General features: G+C 36.7%; 1 protein-coding gene across 1 annotated transcript; it reads right to left on the reverse strand.

The window, feature by feature from the left end:
• Positions 1-1,765: 1,765 nt before the first annotated feature.
• LOC147387789 (binding protein) lies at positions 1,766-24,801 on the reverse strand. The gene is made up of 13 exons (XM_086420344.1): positions 24,507-24,801; positions 23,614-23,783; positions 23,323-23,537; positions 22,544-22,752; positions 22,303-22,405; positions 20,656-20,819; positions 16,089-16,227; positions 13,335-13,508; positions 13,106-13,242; positions 5,442-5,762; positions 4,236-4,375; positions 3,944-4,041; positions 1,766-2,463 (listed from the first exon to the last, which is right to left on the reverse strand). The coding sequence occupies exons 1-13, from the start codon at positions 24,659-24,661 to the stop codon at positions 1,984-1,986; spliced, it is 2,505 nt and encodes an 834-aa protein (XP_086276470.1). The 5' UTR covers positions 24,662-24,801; the 3' UTR covers positions 1,766-1,983.
• Between the last annotated feature and the right edge of the window lie 1,356 nt (positions 24,802-26,157).

Consider the following 26,157-nt stretch of genomic DNA (forward strand, 5'->3'; position numbering starts at 1 on the left):
GGGAGATTTTTTTAAGAACAAAAAAAAAGAGGGGGTACCTTAGTAATTTGAAGAATTGGTGAGGCCCGTAAGAAATTGAGCTTCTCCACATAAATATGAGACAAGAATACAAAGGCAAGCAGAGTGATCCCAAAAGAAAATATCCCAACTCTCACCATTTCCTTTCTCTGCAACTCTTGCTTACATTTCGATTCTAATAGCTTTTGGATCAAATATACAGAAAATTTTGATTACTGATTTGGGCTCTGGTCTAATTTAATTGTTTTTTTGGACTTTGACTTAGTATTCTTTACTTTGCTTACAGGATAAAAATAATATATATATATATAAAGGTTGACTTTGTCTAGAGAAAATGTATATTATAGCTAGTTGCATGGTATTAAGTATGTATGACATGTAATCGTGACTTTAATGGTTGGAGATTAATAATATGAATTTGATGGTTTACGATCTTTTGACTTTGATTCCAATAATTTATGATACTTGAAGGATAAAACTAGAGTTGATCCTAAAACGAAAAAAGTTCGATAACCAAAAAACTTTACATCCCCTTCCCATCACAAATTTGTTCCAAGTCTTATAGTTCCTCTCATCTAGATATATCTATTAATCTAAGTTTCGTGCCATTTTCACAATGTTTCATTCTTGATGTGTAAATGTCTTGTATTTTGTTGCGTTGGGTAGAGCTATGAAGGTGCAGGGGGAAACACCCCCTCCTAAGGGTATGGGGGCTCAGTCCCCGGCCCAAATTTTCTAAGGGGTATGAAATGGGTAATCATGTAATATTTTTTTCTTCAGGATTTTCTATTTTTTGGGGGTTTCTATTTTGGAGAGTTTTACATGTTTGGATAACTTTCGGTATTATACTGTAAAACTTATGAGAAAATAGTGTTTCATAGACGTAAGCACACTACGGAACCACATAAATCCTTGTGTTTTGTGCGTTTATGTTGTCTTTGGTACTTTGACTTTTTTCACAATTCTAGACATTTCAATTTCGAATGAGGTCTGAATGAAACATTAATCCCATTTCTAGAATGTATACCGGTCAAAACATCGACATATTCTTATAAAAAAACATCAAATAACTTATTTTCAAACTTCAACTTCCAGTTTCTTTCTGTATAAATCTTAATTGAAAATCAAGTCATTTCATAAAATATTTCAATAAATACAACCAAATTTTAGGGCTGCTATTGACACCCCAACTTTTACTTATTCCCATCCATCAATTTATTTTTTAAAATACTTAATTGGGGTATAATTAGTAAAAGTTGGGGTGCCTTTACAAGTTCTCTCATATTTTTAGCTCTTTTGGGTTACTTCTATTGTTTAAATTTTGGATTGAGCCTAATTGTAAACAACTAATGAAATTGTTTGAAGGAGTGTTCTAAAGTTTTGTACTACTGAGATAATAACTTGAGCCAAACCTCTGATGTTTAAATGGTGTGTTTTAATCTTTAATTGGGAGTGCAATAAATAATTTAAGAATTGGAGTGTAATAATGAGTAAAAGTTGGAATAGCAGCTCTCATTTTTTATTCAAAAAGTTTGAAAAATATTTTAGAATGGCAACATTCAAAATTATTTGTAAAAAAGGTTTTGTTAATTACTAGTATTTACATATTACTAGAAATCAATTATGGTTACCATTTATAGATAATCTAATCCCAGGTACTTTAAACATATTAAACCAATCATAATTATATTAATAATTTATTCACAGATATTTAAAAGATAAAATTAAATAAATTTATTCACAGATATTTAAAAGATAAATTATATAATAAATTATGAGTATTCAGACAATCTTGGTTACCAGCAATATAACAAGCCATTGAGAAAACAATCAAAAGCTCTTCAAAGGCATAAATTACAAAAAATGAACTCTTAAGAAATATTTTATGTCAAAAAAAGAAAAATCCAAAACCTGCAAAAATGGACTGAACTTGCTTGATTTTAAAAGCCAAAGAACAACTATTTTTCACCTCTTCTTTGAACCCACTTTTTGTTTCTTCTTTTGCTTCTTGTACTCTTCATACAGTCTTATAGATGATACTGTATGATTCAACTCTTTTCTCAATCTCTCATTCTCTGTGATGTCTCTAAGCAGCATGAAATGCTCAGAGAATCTCTTTTTCACATCCTCTTCGTCTACCGGATATTGGGTCACCCCATTAGTACTCGATGTGGAAGATCCACTTGTATTTCTTCTCTTGCGGCTTGATTTGGGGAGATTGATCTTTGGGTTGAACGACTCCTGTTCAATGGATAAGTCCGCAAAAGCTTGTTGAGGAGTGGTAGTGGACAAATAGACCTGATTGTGAGCAGTTGTGATGCTTAAAATGCTGGAAGCTGCCGTTGATATTGTAGGATGATAGTGCTTGGATAGTAGGCTCAGCTCCCAAAGAACAGAAGCAAGAGCCCCACTTTGGTTTGGGTCCGAGGCACAAGGTTGATATCTCTGCAAAAATCATGTCAGATATGAGAGAGGAGAGCGAGACTTATCACGAAAATTGGGTCGACGAATCCTTGTTCCTCAATTCAATTCTACTGAATGAAATGTATGGTCAGGATTCATGTTGGGAGGTAGCGAATTTTTACACTGTCTGCCAACTTGACATAACCCCTACTTTATCAGGGCTTGGGAACGGCAATGTGGTGTAACAGAGTACCTAAGAATCCAATTAATGAACCTGTTTTATTGGATGGGTAACAAAATTTTCCACTGTCTGCCAACCTGACATAATCCTAACTTATTCAAGCTTGGGAATGGCAATGTGGTGTAACGGTGTTCCCAAGAATCCAATTAATGAACCTGTTTATCGGATGGTTGGCATATTTGGAAATGACTGATCTTGGGAAGAAAAATCAGTTAGAGAATGAAGATGAGGGCATTTCGGTCATTTTTTTTCATTAGTCAATAAGAGAAGAGTGAGGTCAAGGGAGGCATGCCATCCTTTTCAGAAAAATAGGGGGTACCTCAAATATTCACCAAAACATGGGGGGGGTCGAAATTACCCCAAACTTTTACACCATCCACCTACCTTATGTAACCTTAAGTATTCAGGCTTGGGAATGCCAAATGTAGTGTGAATGAACCTGTTTTGTGGATGATGTTTGATACATTTTCATTAATATGGTCAAAACAGGACTTGACTGGATTGTCCGAAAAGAAAGTGTGAATTGTGACCTATTGAAGTTGTCTCCATAAATAGAAAGGAAAACAAAACTTAGGGCATAAATGGGTTGGATTTTGGATAAAATCCAAGTGAATCGGGATTCGAAGTTCGAATTTAGTGGGTTTGACCCCTTGGAGTAGATCTGAATTAAAAAAATGGGTTGACGTCCATTGATGAGTCGGATCCAGGTCAGATACAGATTCATCCTTATATCCACCTAGATCTGAATGACACATTGTGTTGAAAATTATATTATTATATTTTTCAAAATATCCTTTTTCTACTACTTTAATATAACATGAATTCTTATAAAATAAAGATCTATAATGGTAAAATAGAATAATATAAAAATAAAAAAGAAATATAGCAACAACAAAAAATTGTTGAACAGTCTGGAATTATCCGACTGACCTGAATCAAGCAATCCGGTTGGTTGGATCTGGATTTAGTGAAAGCAAAATGATTTGGATATGGTTTTAGCGAATAGGATCCGAGTTGGATTAGGATACAGATTCGGATCTGGATAAAAAATTGGATTTGAATACGGACATACTCAGACCGGTCCAAACCGGACCCATTTTAAGCCCTAAATTAGAAATATGCCCTACTAACGATTGTGAGACACTTGTCAATGCCCCAATAGTCCACAATAGGAAACTGTTCCTACATTTCCAGATTTATGACTTCTATGTCGCTTCCTTAAATGCTATTGTGACTTTTTCATTCTCATTCATAAAAAATCAGTAAATTAGGACAGCTTACCGCAACTGAACCAGAAAGCGAACCACCACCAGCATCATTTTCTAACAGATTCCGGCATTTGACATTCTTCAGAAGTAGATCCCTTAATGCAACCAAAGCTACAAACAATTTTAAAATAATCAAATAACCCAAATAACCCATCATACAAAATCATAAAGAAGATGTACTAATGTCTACATGGTTTATGTTGTACAAATGAACAAAGCTACAAACATTTCCGAAGACACATATACGTCATACAAAACCATGAGGTGACTGCATAGCTTATATTTAATAAATGAACAAGATTTACCTGCCATGGCCTCTGCAGATCCAAAGCACAAGGAAGAAGTAGCCAGGCGTTTTATGAATGCCGCTGCCCTTTGCATATCATGCTGCCTTCCTTCACATAACATAGTCTTTAAAGCTTCAGCCAACACTTCCCCCTGATCTCTGCTTACCATACAAAGCAATTACAGATCAATATTTTTTTCGGTTACAAAATATAAGACCCATGGTTCAACTGGAATAACAACAGGAAAAATAGAAGTTAAAAAAGTACTGACAAACATTCAGAATTTTGGTGGGAAGAATATATTATGGTAAACTAGGAATATAATTGAGTTTCAGTGTGATATTGTAGAATGGAAGATGTTCATTTCTATAAAGAGTTTTGAATGATTGTTACCTATTTGTAAGCCAGCTTGTAGGACCCATATGATATAAGTTGGACGATCTAAACCGTAGAATGAATAATTCTCAACATATTGACTATTGTCACCAAGATAGTCCATACTATCATTATAACTATACAAAAAGTTGACCAAAAATAATGGTTTAAATAAAGAGTACAGATTTTACAAATTTAGGTAGGGCATAAAATGGGTCGGATTTTATCCAAAATCCGAGTTATCCGAATTTAGCCGGTTTGGTTCTTTGGAACATATACGAATAAAAATGGGTCGGATATGGGTTGGCGTCCCTTGACCCAAGTCGGATATAGATCCATCCCTATATCTGCCTAGGATCCGAATGATATATTTCTTTGAAAATTATATTTTTAAGAATTTTTTTTTTTTCTCATAAGCATACTTTTATGTTTTTCAAGATATATTTTTTCTTCTACTTTAATATAACACGAATTCTTATAAAATAAGCGAATTATCATGGTAAAATAGAATAGTGTAGAAATTTGAAAAGAAATATCACAAAAAAAAATGTTGAATAATCAAAAATTATCCGACCAAAATAAAGTAATTCGGTCGGGTCAGGTCGAATACATATACGAGTATGGTTAAAGCAAAATGGTTTGGATATGGTTTTAGCTAATAGCAACAGAGTTGGATATGGATCCAAGTCCGAATAAAAAATTGGATCTGGATATACTCAGATCAGTCCCGAACCCGACTCATTTTAAGCCCTAAATTTAGGTCAATATTTCTTGAGGTTCACAATGTCAGAGGAAAAAAAAAAAGATGAGGAAATAAGGCAAAAGACGAGGAAGGTTTTTGGTACAAACCTGCCAGGTCTGTACTCGAGTAGCAAATTATAAAGTTGAACATAAAACTCATTTAGATCGACGTTTAAGGCATCAAGATTGCTCCTCATCACTTTGAATGCAACAATGCAGCATCGGAGACGTTCAGAAACGGTCAAACAATTTTCAGGAGAACTTTCAGAGTTGCTACCACCACAAGCAAGCTTTTTGAGGGAATTCATAAGATCACCCATAAAATCCAAGTCAATCAGATGGGAGAACTTCGCCAATCCATTCAAGCATGGAGAAAGTAGTGGATGTGCCCCAAATTGACCCGATAAAGTACTACCGTTCACTGCAGACCTGAAAGCAACAAAATAAATAACAGAAAACTACACAGATAAAAGTTTGCATGATTCTGAGATCCTATAGACCTAATCACTTTGCGGATACTAGGCAATAATCTTACTCCTAGTGATGCAGAAAAATGGAGATCTGAACAAAACATTTGTATATACCATCTGATTATTAACAAAAATTATATCTACCAAAAGTCATGTTTTATAAATAAATCAGAATAATATAGGGTAATACTACCCCCTAAGTGTTAGGATGTGTGTCATGGTATGTCGGGGTGTGCTACGTGCACAATGCAGCAAAAATCTTAAAAGTGTCGCGTCCTCCTTACATAGTGTTGGACAAAAAAACCATATAGTGGGTCAATCCTCACAATGGTGATCATCATCTCCAAAATCAATCCATTCCAATATTTAACCAAATAAAAAGTTTTACCCAAGGTAATGGTTTAATAGAACAATACAGATTTTTTGACAACAAGAAAACTTAAAAATATTTGGCAATCCTTTGATTGGATATGGTAGTAGAAGGCACAGAAGGAGACTGAAACTGTGGACTAACAGCAAAGACATATTGCATCTGTGTAGAGGCGAACACAGGAGATTGAAGACCGAGTCTCCTAAACTATCAACTGATTCAAATGACTGACTTATTTACTCTGATACCGACCGCCTTTACATAGGCATTGATCGAGGGAATTGAAGCCAAGCAAGAGAAGGGATTGAAATTGAGAGGCAGCCATGAGAAGCTCCAATTGAACAAGAGATTGAGAAACGGGATCAATAGGCTTTAGCTCCAAAGTGCCAGCTTTGATCGGCTCATAGGTACTGCAGGGATTTACTAGTCATTACAAAAGGACTTAGCTTAGATCAAATCCACTCTGAGAATACTTACAGTATAGAATCCATGGATCGAACCTATTAGGAAGCTCTCATTCCTAGTTGGGGAGAAGCCTATATCCTGATGATAATAAATAATTCAGGGGGTCAACTCCTCTTTCTCTGCCCTTTCCCCCCTATCCCTGTCGGTCGAGTGCTTTATCCCTAGTGATAGTGAGATTAGGACCATAGAACAAATCAATCAGTCTGGCAGGGGAGGAGCTTTAGTCGACTGAGAAGGAGCGGGAAAAAGATACACTTTAGACACTCGGCCACTCGACTATACCAGCCGGGAGAGGGCACGGACTCCACTCAAGGGCTTTAGCGAAAGGATAGATTCGAAAGAGGAACTGGTCTATTGGAAATAATCTAGTTGCTATTTTAGTCATAATTATTTAGTAGTGATAGTTTTTTATTTATTTCTTATTTGTAAGGGCTTTTCTGTCCTTTGACTCTTTAATTAATATAAATTCCTGCCAAACTCTCACAAAGAGACTTGACTTTATTCTTCTCAAATTCTTCTTGGTATCAGAACCAAGGAATTTTACTCCCCCCCCCCCCCCCTCCTCCTCCTCCTCCTCCTCCTCCTCCTTGGTTCCTCTCCTTATTCTCTTGATTCACTAAACCTTAACTTAGAGTCAGCCTCATTCGATCTTCTCCCCTTTGGGGGCCTTTTTTGTTTCGTTTTGTTTATTATTCCCTTCATCACATGTTGTGATAGGGATTTGATCACATGCTGCATTTTTGCGTTTTGTCTCTTACCCTACGATAGTGTTTTTGCCTTTTATAGGCTTTCTTAATGTTCTTTGCCCTCCGTTAGGATTTTTCCCCATCGTTTTTTGTCTTTAAAGAGTTGCAACAGCAACTACAGGGACTATAAGATCTTGGAACAGTACCTACGGTGCCTTTGGAAACCTACTACAGTAGCTACAAAGCCTGTGGAAGCTTGCAGCAGCAGCCCTGTTGATCCCTTTAAAAGTCTATGGCAGCACCTAGGGTGCCTCTGGGAACCTGCTACAGCTACAAAGCCTAGGGAGGCTTGCGACAGCAACACCTGTACGTGCCTTTGGAAACCAACGGCAGTAAGAGCACAGCCTAGGGAGGCTTGCGACCTCAGCACCTAGGTCCAACAGCACCTATAGGTGTCTTTGAAGGCCTGGGGCAGCATCTGTATAGCCTAAGAAGGCTTGCGACAGCACCTAAGGTGCCCATGAAGTTCTGTGTTTCTTGGTACTGTGAGTTTCTTCCTTAGACCTCCCTTCAAACCAAAACAATGACTTCGGAACAAATAATTACGACTTCCACCACAATTCTTGGGTCTAATTCTTCAACCCATCGTATTAGCACTGCCCTTCTCGATGGCCGGAACTTTCAATCATGGTCTCGATGTGTACGTTTTTATCTAGGTAGTAGAGGGAAATCTAGATGACTCTCTGGCATCGTTACTAAACCACAGCTTACTGATCCCAAATTTGAATCATGGGAGATTGACAACTGCACTATCCTTGGGTGACCATTCAACTCCATGGAGTAGCGCATCTATACCATGAGACTGTCTCATCTTTGTGGTCCGCACTTACTTAGACATATGCACATGCCAGGAATGACTCAAGGCTTTATAAGCATTATTGAGACGTTGCCCAGGTTACCCAAGGGACTCAGAGTGTAGCCAATTACTTTGGATACCTTCAGTCGCGTTGGGAGTAACTTTCTCATTATGAGTCTTTGTGGTTAAGAAGATTGCTTGACATCAGACCTACCGGTTTCTTATGGGTTTACGTCTAAAGTTTGAGGCACTTCGGACACAGATCCTCAACACCACTCCTTTACCTTCTTTATTTGAGATATTTACGACTATTGACAGTGATGAGCGTCGTCGCCACATTGCTCCTCCTCGAACTCAGGTCCCTGGTATTCTGTCTGCTCCAACTACAGATCAGGTGGCATTAGCTACCAACTCGAGTTTCTCCAACTCTTATACCCCTAGATCAGGGAATCATGGTCAAGGTAGCCGTGGTCGTGGTAAAGGGAGTAGCCTTACTTGCAATCATTGTGGGAAAACTAGCCATAATAAGGCTCGTTGCTTTCAGCTCTATCCTCATCTGATGTCATGATCTTCTTCCACTTCATCCTTGGGACAGACTGCTCCTCGTGCCGCTATAGTAGAGTCATCATTTATTCCTCTCACTGATCCTCCTTCTTCACTTGGCCCGATTGACTTGCAACAACTATAGACTCATATTGCCACTATTTTCCGGGATCAAATTCATGCTCACACTCACCTCTCTTCGATTGTGGCCTTAGTTATTACGCCTCCAGGTACATCCTCTGCATTCAATGTCGCTCAATTTGGCTCTACTCCTCTGACATGGGTTATTAATTTTGGTGCCTCTAATCACATGACTGGTGAGTCTAGTCATTTTACTTCTACTTTTTCCACCACTCATAGGGAGGTTCGTCTTGCTGACGGGTCTCTTACACCTATCCACAGCAAGGGCAATATCCCTTTATCCTCTGGGATTTCTCTAGATTTTGTATTTCATGTCTCTCACCTATCTCTTAATCTTTTGTCTATCAGTAGTATTACTAAATCTCATAATTACTCAATTACCTTTTTTTCCTACTCACTGTATTTTTGAATACCTGACTTCGAGGAGGATTTTGACAAGGGATATGAGAGGGATGGGAGGTACTTGTTTAGATCTCAGCCTACTGCTGCTTTGGCTTCTGTGCTTCCATCTTCTGAGAGCCACACGTTTTCATCACAGACTTTAGATTTATGGCATGCTCGTTTAGGACATGCCAATTTTCAACACTTATGTTCTTTATTTATTGCTTTAAAAACTGTCTGTAGTGGATATAAATTTTAGTGCTGTGTGTAAACTTTCTAAACACATACGGACTTATATTCTTCGTATGCATCAATTTAATGCAATATTTGATTTAGTTCATTCTAATGTGTGAGGGCCTTCCCCTGTTACTACCTTTTATAGTCATCGATATTATGTTATATTTATAGATGACTATTCTCATTGCACTTGGATTTATCTAATGCGTTTTCGCTCTGAGGTGCTCCCAATTTGTATTAACTTTCTTAAAATGATTCGGACTCAGTACAATATAACTGTTAAATCCTTCCGTCTGATAATGAGGGGAATATATATCTGATGGGATTCGCTCCCATCTTCATGAGCATGATATACTTCACCAGTTGACTTGTCCTTATACTCTTGAGCAGAACGGAGTGGCGGAACGTAAGAATAGCCACCTTATGAACATTGTCTGTTTTTTTCTTAGTGGAATGCATATTCTAAAGGCATATTGAAATATGGTAATCCTCACTATAGCTTTTCTTCTTAATCGTATTCTGAGTCACACTTTAGAGGGACAGGTGTCTCTTCATGTCCTTCAACTTGATAGTATTCTCTTCCCTATTACACCTCGAGTCTTTGGGTGCACGTGCTTTGTTCAGGACAAGACACCCAATCGTACAAATGGGATGACAAAGTCATTTGATGCGTTTTCTTAGATTACTCATTTATGTCCAAGGGGTATCGGTGTTATAATCCAGTTTCTCAAAGTGTCATCCACTCTCTTGATGTTACTTTTTTTTAAAATGTTCCATACTTTCATGCCACATCTACTTTGTAGGACCCATCTCCTATAGTGATATATTCTCCAGTTTTTCCTCCATATTCACCGTCACTTAAGGTCTACACTCGTTGCCCTCACCCCTCTACACCCTTGCCAACCTCCTTCTTGGATTCAGGTATATTCCATTTTTTACCTCCACATATATACATGTTCTTATCCCTTCTATTTCTCACTCTCACTTACCTATTGCCCTTCGCAAAGGTAAGCGGAGGTGTGTTACTAATCATCCTATTGCCCAGTTTGTTTCCTATCAAGGACTTTCTTCCTCTTACCAGGCCTACCTTGTAACCACTGATTCTATTCAAATTCCTCGATTTGTATCAGAGGCTTTGCGGGACCTTTAGTGGACTAAAGTTATGACTGTTAAAATTGATACTTTACAAAACAATAATACCTAGGAGCTTGTTACTCTTCCATATAGAGAACAGACCATTGGTTGTAAATGGGTCTTCACTGTCAAATACCTCGTAGATGGTACTGTTGATTAGTATAAAACACGCTTAGTTGCTAAGGGGTTTACACAGACCCCAGGAAAAGACTTTGGTGCCACGTTTGCTCTTGTCACCAAACTCTCTACTATTCAACTTCTTATCTCTCTAGTTGCGTGTAACTCTTGGCCACTTCACTAACTTGATGTGAAGAACGCCTTTCTGAATGGTGATTTGACTAAGATTATTTATATAGACTCTCCTCCAAGTTTCGTCTTCATGAGGAGTATTCTAGAAAGGTATGCCACTTTCTTAAATCTCTTTATAGACTGAAGCAATCCTCGCGAGCCTGGTTTCAATGATTTTTTTAGATTATTATATCTATGGAATTTTCTAGATGTCACTCAGATCATACTTGCTTTGTTCGTCAAGGAATGGATAGTAGTTGCACCATTGTTTTGATCTATATGAATGACATCATTGTAACTGGAGATGATGCACAGTAGATTGATAGGATTAAGGCGTTATTGAGTCGTACTTTTGAAATTAAGGACTTGGGTCCACTCAAGTACTTCTTGAGGATAAAAGTGGCTTGCTTTCGCCGTGGTATTTCATTATCTCAGTGTAAATACACATTAGATCTTCTTCAGGACATTAGGATACTTAGTTGTCATCATGCTTCCTCTCTTGTAGATCAGAATCATCATCTTCAAACTAATTCTGACAATCTTTTATGGATCCTTCTTATTAAAGATTTGTAGGTCGTCTGATTAATCTAACTAACACTAGACCAGACTTGTCATTTGCGATTAGTGTGGTTAGCCAGTTTATGCATACACCGCGTGCTTCTCATTTTGATGCAGTTTATTGCATTCTTCGCTACTTGAAGTCACGTCCTAGTCTTGGGTTTTTCTACTCTTCCACTGCTCAACCGCATTTGTTTTGTTTTACAGATGCTGATTATGTTGGTTCTCTCACATATAGGAGATTTACCTCTGATTTTTGTACTTTTTATAACAATAATCTTATCTCGTGGAAAAGTAAGAAACAGAATATAGTATCTCATTCTTCTACTGAAGCTGAGTATCGTGCTATGGCCCTTGGTATATGTAAACTAATTTGGCTTTAATCTTTGCTGACAGTTGAATTTTCCTGTTTCTGGTTCTTCTACTTTATTCTGTAATAACAAATTTGCTATTATGCTTGCTTCTAAGTCAGTTCTTCATAAAAGAACTAAGCATATTGAGGTTGATATTCACTTTCTCAGGGAAAAAGTTTAATCTGGTGATTTTCAGACAGTCTTCATTCCTTCTTCAGATCAACTTGCAAATATACTTAAGAAGTATGTTGGTCCGTCTATCACTAATGTTCACCTTGTCAAGCTGGGTTTAATTGATATATTCACCCCAGTTTGAGGGTGAGTATTAGAAATAATCTAGTTGTTATTTTAGTCATAATTATTTAGTGATGGTTTTTCATTTATTTCTAATTTGTAAGGACTTTTCTATCTTTTGACTCTTTTAATTAATATAAACTCCTGTCAAGCTCTCACAAAGAGACTTGACTTTATTCTTCTCAAATTCTTCTTGGTCAATTCTACTTAGAAGCCAGTGGAATCAAGCTATGAAGGCTCCAAGGCTCGTGTAGTAGACACTCCACTTGCCTAGCTTGCCACCCGAACATATCTACTAGCCACCTAACCATTTGATCATTCGACTACGCGAAAGAGCCTCATCTCGAGTTGCTCGGCTCGCAAAACGTCCCTCTTACTCTCATCTTTTGGCTTAAGGTCGAAGAAAGCTTGGCATTGGATCGCGCTTCCTTACTTCAAGGTTTTTTCTCATTTTGAAGGGTATGATTCAAATATTAACCCAAATGATTTGAATCTTATGAATGGAATCTCTCTGGATAATAACCTTAGGAATTTTGAGTCAAATTATTATTTAAGTTCAATTCACAATTCAAATCCTACAATTTATCAAGTCGTAAGATGTTAACAAAAGAATGAGGCACATTCACAGGTGGGAAAAGCACTCATAATTTTGTTCGTTTTTATAAACCATAAACACTACCCAAAAAATAATTAGAGTAATTTCACTAGTTAACCAGCATCACCTAACCCGTATGACAAGAAATACGTGTCAATGCACACAAATTGAAAGATTGAGAAGTAAGACTACTCATGAGAGATGGAAACTTAATCTAATGATACATGATTTTGATTTTTATATTGAGAAAAGGTCTTTTATATAGCAAGATAATCTGAACTGTGAACAGGAAAATTTTACAATCATTTTCCCAACAAAAAATGCAACATAAGTGATATTGGTAAACCAATGACCATAACATTTGGAAGAAAAAAAAAATGTATGTTTCGGTATAAGCAAACCTGGTTGCAGTCGACCGCATGGTATGCTTCAATATGCGGAAGTATGTCTCAAATACGGCCGAAAGCGTCTCCGATTGCATACTTCTTCGCTCCAACACATCTGGGGCAAAGGAAGCAGCTTTCAAATCGGCATCAACCTACAAGAAACATTAAAAACCCTTGTCACAAAGATCAAAAGAGGTGGAGAGTCAACATCATCAAGGGCAAGGTTCTTATGGATGAAACATACCTCTTCCCTTGTCTTTACCAGCAAATCACGCCTACTTCTCTTTTTGTCGCTCACTTGCAATTTATTTGGCTCTTCAGAATTTTTTTTTCTTTTTTTTCCATTGGTTTTTACTCTTTTGTCATCCTTCGATTCAGACTTCCCAAGATCCTCATAAAAAGACAAGGACAAGAAAACCTGAAGGAGCACACACAGACAACAAAGAAGATAAATCTTACTTATAGAAATAACAAAATAAAATATTAAAAAGGAGTAAGAGGACAACACAAGTAATATTTTGCATTAGTTATTGCTGAAAGAAGAATATCTTCTCCACTAATCCTGCCTTTGAATGGCTGAGAAGTGAAAATACCAATCCAAGATACCACATAAGGAACTCTCTAATAAATACCTATGTTCTTCCAGACAAATGGTTCTTATTCTTGAACAACACCAAGATGTATCGCTCGTTAAGCATCGATCTTGCTTGAGACCGAGCAAAGATCCATGTGTCATTCCTAAATCACATAGGATCACCTTTGTATAGTATTTGTGTGACTGGTTGTGCTTCTATATGTCACAACGCGCTTTTAGGCAAAATTCGGCTTTTTCATTTGTCTAAAACCACCTCCAAAACCTCTGAAACTCCTTATGCCACACATTTTGTCTTAATTCTTTTAAAATCATGCAAAAAATAATTTAAAAAATAAAACAATGAAGTGAAGTTTTTAGGATTGAGATTGTAAGTGTGAAGTTAGAATTTTGCAATTAGAGGTGAATAGCTCTACATTTCCTTCAAATGGTGAGTAAAATAGTTTGGTTGGTTGACATATTGCAATGTGACTTTGAGGTCGAGCACACATCTAGGTTACCCACAAAAAAAAAAGGCTTCTTAATTCTAAAATCCATGGATTGTAGCGAGGATTACAGAAATTTTGAAGATTTTAAGTTTTTTCCTTATTAAAATTTCAAGTTGTCATTCTCTTGCAATCCACATGTAATTACTATATCTGGATATCTCCGAGCATTTGATAATGATTGCATATAGTGAAGTTCATGGCTCTCCAATGAACGGTGGTGATCAAGCATATGAGTTTCACTCTTGTAAGAGAAAAGAACCATGTTGTTTTATCTATAAGAATGATGGCTTCTGGACAACGGTTTATCTGCCTGCGGTTGTTTTTCTTGGTTGCATAATGTCTTTGAGGAAGCTGGCAAGTCTAGAAGCTTGTTCATTAGAAAGCTGAGGGAGAAGGTTCAGTTGTTACAGTGGAAATGAGATCAAATGACAAGGAAACATTCTTGAGGCTTTCATCTTTATTGATGGACCTAAGTAGGAACCTTAATTGCATGAAGGAGCGGATGTAAAAAAGAGAAATCAGAGGGGCAAACGGCTATTGCATATGGTTTTAACCTAGAGATCTTGAATGCTCCAGTAGCAAAAACTAACTAGAGTAGAAGGTTCCAGAAACTATAGTCGAGACCAAGGCTTATCTGCGTCTCGTAGAGCACCAATTGTGCAAATAGGCTTAATGCTTGCTAACAGCATGTCTGGTCCACTTTAAAGAGATAAGAATGGAAGGGTCCTAGTAGGACCCTACATTATAGAAGTGGAATGTGAGAGGTCTCTGTAATAAAGATGAAAAAACCATAACAAAGAAAACATGAGAAAATAGAAACCAATTTGGGGCCTTGGAAAAGGAGGAACAAAATGGTCTTTGACAAGGAGCATCAGGTTACGAAGTCATCATCAGTATTTTAGGCATCATTTTTCTTTCAGTGCAACTGTGCAAGTTCTTCGAAGAATTTAGTGGTATGTTTTATTCAAGTCAGATTTTGTAATTGGTGTAGCTAGTTTAGGTGTTGTTTCTTAAGCTTTATTGTTTTTCTCTTACCTGTAGTCTGTTCTTATGTGCTTCCATGAAATTTCTTTGGATAATGTGTCCCTTTCACATATGGTTGGGTTAGCACAATCAGTGCGACTGTAAATTTGAGGGCAAGGAAAGGAAACTTTATTAGATCATTAAACCGGATCTTTATTCAGCCACCTTGAAGATTAAAACTATGGTCTTTTGCTGGTCATCAGGACTTAAGAACAAGGGGATACACTTTGGAAACTTTATGTTCAAATGCCAAGAAGTTGTATGTGGGATGACTATTTAGAACCTACTTTTGCCACCCTCGTGCAGTTAGGGATGGTCTTCTTCATACCTCTCATCATTTCCTTTTCTTGCATAGTGGTGGTGTTTTCCCAATTTTTTTATTCATCAAAATGTACCTACTGAACATTAAAAAGGACAATCTCTACAACCGAACAGGATCATAACTTTTCCAAATTATTATTGATAGTTTTTGTAGGAATATTTTGAGACTCTTTCACTATCCATTCTTCAGCAATCAGTTATTGTTATCTTACTTCATGTTAGATTGCTTCTCTTTGGATGATTTGACAGTTGAAGTTAAAACTATAATGAGAAGTATACTCTTCAATCTGCAACTTTCTTCCTTCATTCAAAAAACTCCAATTCGGAGTATAAACTAGTTTGTACTCTAATAAATTCAGAGAGATTCTATTACCACAGCCCCCAATTCATATGTAAATCACCAAAGAATTAGCACACATCTTGGGACGGTGTTAGCAAAAGTTGGTGTGGCAATAGAAGCTCTCTAAATTTATGTTCATCCAAAAGCCAGCAATGTCAAATAAATTAGCCAAGGATGGGGAAGATGCAAATAAAAGAACAGTCCATGAGTAATAATGAAATATCAAGACCCCACCTCAACTGAATCAGGATGTAATTGACAATCGTGAATTTTTACATGATCTGCAATCAATTGAACAGCCCCCACAGTTACTTCACCACCATGTTTTCCCTCATTAGTAATGAGTGACTTTATAGTTGTACAACAAAGTTTCCTGTAAAAAAAATTAGAAGCATCTTAATTACCCTACCCACCCCCCACTCAACATAAATTAAATAATTCAAGACCTTCATAACTGCAATTTATAAACAGTAGTCATTCAATTATGTGTCCCTTTGATGAACCCTAAAAACTCACAAATCTACTAAATTCTATCCAAAATAATAATAAACCAAGTTAGAAGATTGTTCCCCCATTTCATAATATTCAAAAAACATGTAACAGACCAGACCATTTCAATATGATCATTTCATTTCTTTCTGCCATCCTCTGCATGTTGACCATGTGTGCAACTATCATGTTTATTTACAGTTAGAAGATAAGAAACTTGCACTTCCCATATGAAAATAAAATATTTACAATATATTTAAAGATCGAAATAAATTTAAATCAGTTTACTTTAAAGTGGGAAAAAATACCTAGTCAACTTTCCTATATTGTTTTTTTGATAAACAAGTTGACTTTCCAATTAAAATGGTTTTTCTTTATTGCACATCTGATCAAGCAGTCAAACTCCATTAAAAATTCTCTACTGCACATCAATATTTTGGAAAGATGTTTGATTCACCTTAGCAACTGTAAGAGTTTTCTATGAGGACAAAGACTGATATTAAGATCCATGTGGAGGGATAAAATCGTCTCCCATCTAAATTGCTCATTCGCACCATCAATACATATCTCGAGGTGGGAACATGTCATCATTTGATGAGGACTCTATTTAATTAGGAAAGAAACCCCATTTAAGAATATTCTTCCCTTTTTAGACGATTATTAATTTGGATAAGGGGTAAAAGGATCATTTGTAATTTAACTAAGATTAGAATTTCTTTTTAGGATTTTTCTATTTAAAGGGTCAAAGGCCATTGTAAAAAGAGGGACCGAGGAGCAGAGGAGGAAGGGAAGACCGAGGAGGAGAGATCATGTAACCGTGAGATTCATAGTGGAACGGCTCCCCGAGCCCGTGAATGTAGGCACGTTTGCCAAACAACGTAAAAAACCCTTTTGTTCTTTTCTTTTGGTAAGGTCTATTTTCTGAAGGATTTGGGCTCCAATCCAAGTTTGTTGTGTAACGAACTTGATTAAATAAGGGAGTTTTTGCAAGAGTAGGTCTACCCAGGTAGGTATCTCTTTCTTTTGATTTGTTTTTTACCCCTCCCCCCCCCACCCTGCATAAATACAACAATTCCTCCCTTCCCCTTTATTGTTACACCCTTAACAGTACCGTTGTTACATCATACATCTAGTATGATGTATCGGTTGAGCACCCAATGTAACCCCTTTTATTCTTTCCTATTTCCTCACGCAACGTACACGTTTTCCGCACACATGCACAACTTGTGCAACACGGTTCCTTCTTCTTCGGGTAACCTCTTCACACTAGCACTCCAAAACTGCCATTAATGGCTTCGTTTCCTCACCCCCGCTTCTTTATCTCTCTTTTATGCAACTGTAAAGACTCATGAGCTCCTCCCCTTAGATTTTTTTATTGTGTTAGAACACAACAATCTTTCTCTCTTCTTTTTGTTTGATCTTCTAAACCTTGTGAGTGATCTCCTTTTATATATGTATATAAAGGGTTGGGATCCAAAGACGCATAAAACGACTTACATCTTCACAAATGATTTCAACCATTAGATCACGTCGATCTAACGGCTTAAATCTATTTTTCGTTTAAGTGACAAAATTATGACTTATTTAGTCCACCCTCCTTCAAATTTATTCTATTTGGTTCCACCTCCCTTAACCAAATAAAACACACCTAAAGTAAATGCCCTAGCCCTCTTCTTCATCTAACTCTTCAAACTGAACTCGTGCACAAAAGGCCAACAATCGGCATATTTAGTAGCTTTGAAATCAGCCACTCAATCTTTAGGTTTTCTTAGACAAGAGGTACGATTTGATGCGCTAGCCATCTTCTTCATCCTCTTTTTCATTTGCTTCTTCAAACTGAACTCGTGGACAAAAGGCCAACGATCGACATATTTAGTATCTTCGAAATCATCCACTTGATCTTCAGGTTTTCTCACACAAGAGGTTCAATTCAATCTACCCACAAATTTAGTTGTTATGTTGGTGCGGCTACAGCTGCTTGTGAGATTGATGGAAAGGAGGAAAATGGAGGAAGGAGAAGATGAATCTGGTTTCGTTTAGGGCATCAGACAAATTTGGATTTTTCTTTTTGTTTATGGTTGTTGATCACGCGGGGAGGTATTACCAAATACCGATAATTTTAAGTGAACATAGAACACGTGCTCATTTTTAGAAATGTTCAGATCTAAACCGTTGAATCTAAGTTTAATCTGACAAACGAGCTTGTTTGTGAAGATGTAAGCCGCTTTATGCGTCTTTAGATCCCGACCCTATATATATATTGAAACCTCACCCAGGAATCTCTAAGATTTTCCAATGTTGTGTAAGAGTTTTTTTTTTTTTTTTTGATATTGTATGTGTGTCCCCTCCGATCTAAGCATGATCCGTCCCTCAGCAAAACCTCATCGAAAATCCATTTTGGTGGTAGCCCCCAACTCCCATGTGGTTTCTCCTGGTTCCATATTTTGTTCCCACGAATGGCGCCAATTATAGATGTTGATTTTGTGATAAATCAACCTCAATCACAATTCCATCATTAAACTAACCAAAGTATAGAAAAAGAAAAGGAAACAAGGGTTGTTTTACGTGGTTCGACAAACATGCCTACGTCCACAAGCTCGAGGAATCGTTCCACTATAAATCTCACGGTTACTTGACCTCTCCTCTTCTTCTTCCCCTTCCTCCGCTCCTCCTCGGTCCCCCCTTTTCCAATGGCCTTTGGCCCTTAAATAAAAAAACCCTAAAAATAAATCATAATCTTAGTTAAATTACAATTGATCATTTTACCATTTATCCAAATTAATAATCGTCTAAAAAAGAAGAATCCTCTTAAATTGGTATTCTTCCCTAATTAGATAGAGTCGTCATCAAACGATTCCACATGCCTACCTCGATATGTGTGTTGATGGTGGGAATGAACAGTCCAAATAAGAGAGGATTTTATCCCTCCTTAGTGATCGGACCCAAAAAGAGTGTGGCACATGGCAAATGAGATGTGGAATAATGTTAAACCAACTCTATGAGTACAAGATCTACACTCCTTTTAGAATATGTTTGACTAAACCATCCTACTCATAACCAATCCAGTGCAAATTTCTTCATCAAAAATTTCCTAAACTACTATTATAGCAAGTTAAATCTCAGACCCAATTTTAGACCTTTAAAATCCTTTTTTATAGGCAAATAGACAATTTATTAAAGAGAGAGAATGTACAAAAGGGACGACGAGATACCCAATCCGAAAGAATAAAAAACCGCCAAAACAACCACCACCAGAAACAAAAGAAAACTACTACTATAGATTACAAACCCTATCCCAACTTCGAAACCCAAAACACCCTAGTTTTTTTATTTGCACATTTTCTTCCATCTTACAAAGTGAAATTTTCTCGATTCATCTCTATCGTTCCAAAAGAAATCTCTGCAAATTTTGTCAAGCTTCTTTTCCACAGGAGAACAAATAAAGGAAGTAATTAGGGATGCTTGCCAAAGAGTTCTCAATAAAAGTCAATTTTTCACTCTTGGAATCCAAGTACTTAGTTTCTTCCCAACTCTCTCAATGATAAGATCCCACAATCTACCCTTACCATAAATGATTAACCTACTTTCCCCAGACTAAATTTTTCACTGACAACCTAGTTCAATTGTTGGAATAAGCCCACTAATATTATAGAGAATCAAATATTAAAGTTGGTAATCCAGCACCAATTTTGAGATAAGGTTCCGATGATAATGATAATAATCCGGCATCGATTGTGATTTGATATGTATAGTCCCTTTGCTTGTTTCCATAATGCATGTTTGTTCTCCAACCAAAGTTATCCGGTGCCTACGGCACAGTCATCCTCTTTGGAGTTATGGGGATAAAAGTAAGAAAGACAATAAAGTTGTAGGGGTATTACTGGAAAAGGAGTAGAAGGGTAAAGGTAATAAAGTTAGGAAAATGAAGAGAAGGAATTGGAGGGGTATTATTCGAAAAGGGGTACAAGAGAAAAGACAATAAAGTTGAAAAGGGAATAAAGTTGAAATTGTTCATTGAGAGGCATGTGAGATAGTATCTAAACCACTCTTTATGCGGGATAAACATTGGGGGAAGACAAACGTTGCGTTTTAATATATAGACTGTCATTCTTATACGGCCTACATGTAGGGTTGTGCCAAAATAAGTAGAGAATTAGAATATATATATATATATATATAGATAGCAAATGACCATTTAGCAACAACAACTGAATGGTCTTATTCAATTCCCAAAGAAAATTTTCAATTTCAAAGCATGGCATAATATATGGATATAGACACACATACACACACACACACACATTTGCAGAACCTTATGGCATCATCAGTGGAGCTTATGTTATTGATGACGGCAGCTAGCAAGCTCTCACGGAAGTTAAAGTGGGGAACTGCTTCTAGCAAAGTGCACATACAACGAACAGAAACATGTTGAAAAGAAGATTTTTTTCCTAAAACTATAAGCTTCTGCAGGTATGCCTGAAAAAATACACACAAGAAACAGAAGTTAATTAGTGATCCTATACAGTAAGTAATTATCCTAGTCAACAGACGTGAAATCCAAGAATGGTAACACACTAAGCACTACTCTTTGAGCAAAAGAGAATGATGAACTTTGACTTCAGAGAGTGCATTCATCGTCATAATCAAAGCTTATTCCCAAAAATTCATGATCTGCTGAACAATCTCATTTCTCCATACTGGAGGTGAGCAAAGTACTGTAAAACCAAACACTTAAAGAATTCTGCTCGAGATGAATGACCTATAATGATTCTACTTATCATGAGCAACCAATCTTGGAGGGGCAAACGACGCCCAACATTTAAGTTTTCACATTTTTATTTTTCTTTCTTTCCGGCATTTCTATTCAACTACTTATTCAGTCATTCAGTTTGTACTTTAACAGTCATGGAGGAAAATACTTGACCAAGGTACATAAACAAACAATAGAGTGCCAATTCTCGGATGTTTGTATATTAAAATCAATAATATCGTGTTCGAGCACATATCTTTAGTGCATCATGTTCTTGGAGAGGCAAACAAGGTAGCAGATTTTCTTGAAAAGAAGGAATCAGCAGGACCATCACTTGATATTAGGAACAGAGTTACCATGGTCTAAAAAACAAAATTTATTTCTCGGATCATTTCTTTCATGCTTTTCTATCTAAATAAAAATAAATAAACTCTCAAAACCTCAATTTTCATCTTCCCAAAGTTAACATGTAGTTAGTGTATTACTTATTTGTAGGGCTGCAACTTGGGCGGGCCAAACCCGAACTCGATGGGTTCGGGAATAGACATCAAATTTTCCAATTTGCCTGAACCCGAACTTAATATGGTTATAATTTTAAAATATTTTTAAATATCTTAATTTCTTTCTTTCACAATTCACATTTCAAACTTTAGTTAATCATCATCTTCTTTTTCTTAACATTTGCTTACAACTTCATGTATGTGAACTTCGAAATATATTTTTGGGACAAATAATTGTAGGTTTTATATTGTTTTAATGAGGTATGAGTCAACCAGACTTGGGTTGAGCATTTCATGCCCAAGGTCAGGTTGGGTGTGGGCATGGGTTGGTGTTTGTCAAGTATGGGTTGGGCGTGGATTGATCCCCAGCCCATCCGAGTTGCAGCCCTACTTATTTGTAAGAGCTCTTAAGAGTACCAAAAATTACAACTTTTAATGCTTTTATTTACTAGCCTAACGCCCACCTGTTTTACAGTGAGTAGTCAGAATTTTCATATTTAATTTCATTTGTCAACAAACTGTATCACCTAGAATTGAAATTAATAAGAATTTATATTAAAAATAACTATAGAAAGAAAATTTTGAGAGTAAAAGCAGATATCATGGCAGGAAATAGTCGAAACCACATTTGACTCCTGATACCTAGTTGACATCAAGACTTCATTTGTCTATTGAAATATTTTTCATTCTACCAAAAACCAAGTCAAACCTTGTATGAGGAAAGGAGCGTAGACTCGTAGAATCGCATTTTTTTAACTTCCTTAGAAACGATCATCTCCATCTCCTTTTCCGTGGGGAGCCTAATACGATAACTGTTGCATATATTCAAAAGAAGGATCAGAAACCACGAAAGTATCCCACCCATGAAAATAAAAAATAGTCCCTGTGCCAAGAAGTCAGGACGAGCACTATCGGAACAAACTAATGACAGGATAAAGCTAGAAAAATACCCAGGAATTATGTCTTTAAAAACAGTCAACAAAGACAGCAGCCCAAGTTTAACAATATTATGATCCCCATCTTTACAAATCTCCAAAATCTCCTTTAGGGATTTAATATTTGACTCAGGATCAGCAAGTAGAGTCATTCCCAAATCTGCCAATTTACTCTTCTTTCTTGCGACTATTTCTTCAGCTGAAAGGTCTTCCTTCACCTCAGCCTAAAGACAACAAAACCTCAAGAGAGTCACTGAAGCTGTTACAGCTAAATAAGAAATTAGTGGAGCGAAAAAAAAAAAAGAAATTTAATTAACTCAAACTGGTTGGGATGACCAGCAAAGAATACAACCCAACCCTACAGAGTCGATTCTACTTCACCCTTAAAATCTCATTGCTCAGAAGCATTAAATATTAGCAAAAAAATTTAAAAAGCTAGAAGACAATCACAAATGGTATTCAGGTACAAAGTCAGGGTTCGGGAATAATTCAGCAAGAGAAAGCTTCAGAAAAAGTAGATGAAGTCAGGAAAACATGGGTAAATTAAAAAATAAAAATAATAAATATGTATTTCATATGTTAAATGATAAAAACACTTAAAAAAATCTAAAAATTAAAAATAATCTGTGATTTTAAAAAAAAAATCAACTATTAAGTCATGATAAATCGTGATTTTTTGAAAAATCAAAGACCTTTTTCAAAACTGCATGATTTTTTGAAAGAAAAAAAATCGTGATTTAATCACGATTTTTTCAAAAGATCACAGATTTTTGTCACTATATAATGAAGAATACCAGCACTTCCGCTTGAAGATTTCCTTGAACTTCCTCTGTCTCAACAGGCTCCTTTCCTTGCTTCTTTGCCTCTTTTTTACTTTTCTTCAGCTTCGCTCTCCTTTCTACTTTCGTAAGCTTCACAACACTCTCATGGACACCATCATCTTTATCATCATCCGTCACACCTTTGTTTCCCTTAGATGCATTTTCAGATCTTTTAGACTCCTGGGAAGCTGTATCAATCAAATTTCTCAGCAAAAACAGTAATTTTTAGTACAGAACAAAGAAAAAGATATAGAGAGAAAGTACCATTTCTGTAATACAGTTTGCCATCTAAGGTTTTGACGGGAAGGGCATCTACAGGATCGACTTCAAGCCCATTCTTCACCGGATCTTTCTCCAATGACTTCTTTTTATTCCGCTTCTCGTACAATGCCTCTAAAGCATCCTCTTTCTGATCAGCCACACGAGTTACCTGCCTATATAAAAATAGAGATACAATAAATTAAAACTATAATAAAATTCCACTTAAAAATGAAATTAAAACCAAATTAGATTGAGAACTGATGATCAGAAAATAAGGTTATCAAATTAAGTATATATTTGCTTGAAAAAATATCTTATTATTTGGTGCAAAAATTCAAATGCAACGGTTCCAACAACATAAGCAAAAATGATTTACTTTAAAATTTTGATTATGAGAAATCCTTTTTGTCGTCATGTTACCCTAAAAAGGAATTTTGAACTACAATGAATTAGTGTTTTTTTTTTTTTTAGATGGTTTCCCAACAATAACAAAAGTGCCTTTTTCCAAATATTTGCTTGAAAAATATCTTATTTTTTCCAAAAATTGGCAGACCCTCAAATTCAATGCTTTCCAACAACAACAACAATGCTTTAGTTTCAAATTTTTAATTATGAAAAATCCTATTTGTTATCATGTTACCCTAAAAAAGGGATTTTGAACTATGGTTTATAATTTGTTTATTTTTTTAAAAAAGGCTTCCCAACAATAACAAAAGAGCCTTAATTTAAAAGTTCAGATTTTTCTAATTATGAGAAATCATATTTTTTGTTCGTGTTACCCTAAAAAAAATTGGATTTTGAACTACAGATTATAAGTTTCAAAGGAAAAAAAAAACCGCCACCATGAGAAGAACAAGAACAACGAGAGAGAGAGATTTGGGTTCTAGATTTCATACTTGGTAATCGATTGGGTGTCAAGAGTCTTAAGGAATCCAGCGTAGTCTCGATTATCCTTGACAAACAACAAATCCTCATCAGAGACTTCGATTTCGTCCTCTGCAACATCTGGTGGAAGCTGAGGCGGGAGAATTATCTTCTTCTTCTTCCCCATCTGGAGCAGATCCTTTGATTTGGGTTTTTTAGGGTTTACAGTGATGGTTTTGTGCAAGCAGCAATGTTGGAAATTACTTCTAGGGTTTAGGGTTTATGCAGGTGAGCCACTACACTTCGAGTCTAGCAGACCCACAAGTCTTGGGAAGGCCAATGGTTTGGAAACTTAAAACAGGATTGTGAGTCGACTCATCGACCAGTCCGAGGAGAGTCGATTTTTTTAAAGCTGCTAGTACACCCCAACTTTTACTCATTGCACCCTAATTTCTTAAATTATTTATTACACCGAATTAAAGATTAAAAAATACTCTTCAAACATTAAAAAAGTTTGGTGCAAATTATAATCTCAACATTATAACACTTGTTAAAACAATTTCAATAGTTGTTTACATTTTTTATTAGGCTTGTACAAAATCTTAAACACAAAAAATAGAAATTTAGCACACAAAAAAAAAAATTTGAGAAAGAGAGAGAGAGCTTCTATTCGGAGTCAAACATTTACTTGTTCTCAATCATTCAGTTAATTGGAGTGTAATAAGTAAAAGTTGGGGTGCCAATGTGTCACGGCCCTATTCTTTCGAAGCGGGGTCGTGCGGCGCAAGGGGGTCAAATCCACTTGCAAGCCTGTAAAATGATCGTACACCACACACACGTAGCTAGCAAACAAGTAAACGAGGCAACACGAGGCAAAGCCCGGAGGCAACTTTGTTGATATAATAGTAATTACACGGGGTAACGCAATATAAAAGCAATAGATGCGTTACAAGCAAATGATGATCCTATGACACGCGGGACTTCCACGGAGCTGGGCTTCAAGGCTTCAACAACGTGGGTGTAGGCCGGGGATTGGGATAGCACTGACACCCTTCCTACAAAGTGTATGCTAAGTCTTTACTAGGTTTCCAGAAGGAAACATCAAAAGTAGAGGCCGGTCATACTCCCTTATTACGAAAATGCCACTAAGCTAACAAGTGTGCCCTGGCACGGGGCTGACACGTACCCTAAACTAACAGATATGCCCTGGTACGGGGGCTGACATGGCTTCATAACGAGCCTTACATACTGTTACACGAGTGCTCCCGGGTAGCTCCGGGGCGAGCTTACATCTAACTCTAGGTGACAGATGATGTGGTTGTTACAGTCTCCCCCACCTATTCTGCAGACGTCCTCGTCGCATTGACCTGGTAAACTCTTCAATCGGCTGCTTGAAAGGTTGTAGGTTCTCTGCACTCTCCTGTGTGGCTTCAAATTCTGGCATGTCCTGTGTGACGAAGTACTCCACGTGCTGCTGCTGCTGTTGCTGAATGGAACTGCTGCTGAAATGACGTCTTCAAGAACTTTGTCGACAACACGCTCTGGCTGAAAAGCTGAATGAGAAGTGGTACGTGTTGGAATGCTGCGTGCGGGATCTCCTTGATCTGCTTGGTACAGCTTGAGACTTCTTGCATGGATGACAGAGTAGATGCTGTGTAACCTGTACGGTAACCAGAGTTTAGC

The sequence above is a fragment of the Akebia trifoliata genome, chromosome 13 (assembly GCF_017979445.1).
Source record: "Akebia trifoliata isolate Shusen 1 chromosome 13, ASM1797944v1, whole genome shotgun sequence".
Taxonomy (NCBI): Eukaryota; Viridiplantae; Streptophyta; class Magnoliopsida; order Ranunculales; family Lardizabalaceae; genus Akebia; species Akebia trifoliata.

What these genes read in the sequence shown, in the direction of transcription:
- LOC147387789 (XM_086420344.1), bottom strand. Translation starts at nt 24,661, where the DNA reads ATGGGGAAGAAGAAGAAGATAATTCTCCCGCCTCAGCTTCCACCAGAT. An exon ending in CAAACTGTATTACAGAAATG is followed by an intron (nt 23,538 to 23,613) that starts GTACTTTCTCTC and finishes TGATTGATACAG; the next exon opens with CTTCCCAGGAGTCTAAAAGA. An exon ending in ATGCGGTCGACTGCAACCAG is followed by an intron (nt 5,763 to 13,105) that starts GTTTGCTTATAC and finishes TGTTGCTTTCAG; the next exon opens with GTCTGCAGTGAACGGTAGTA.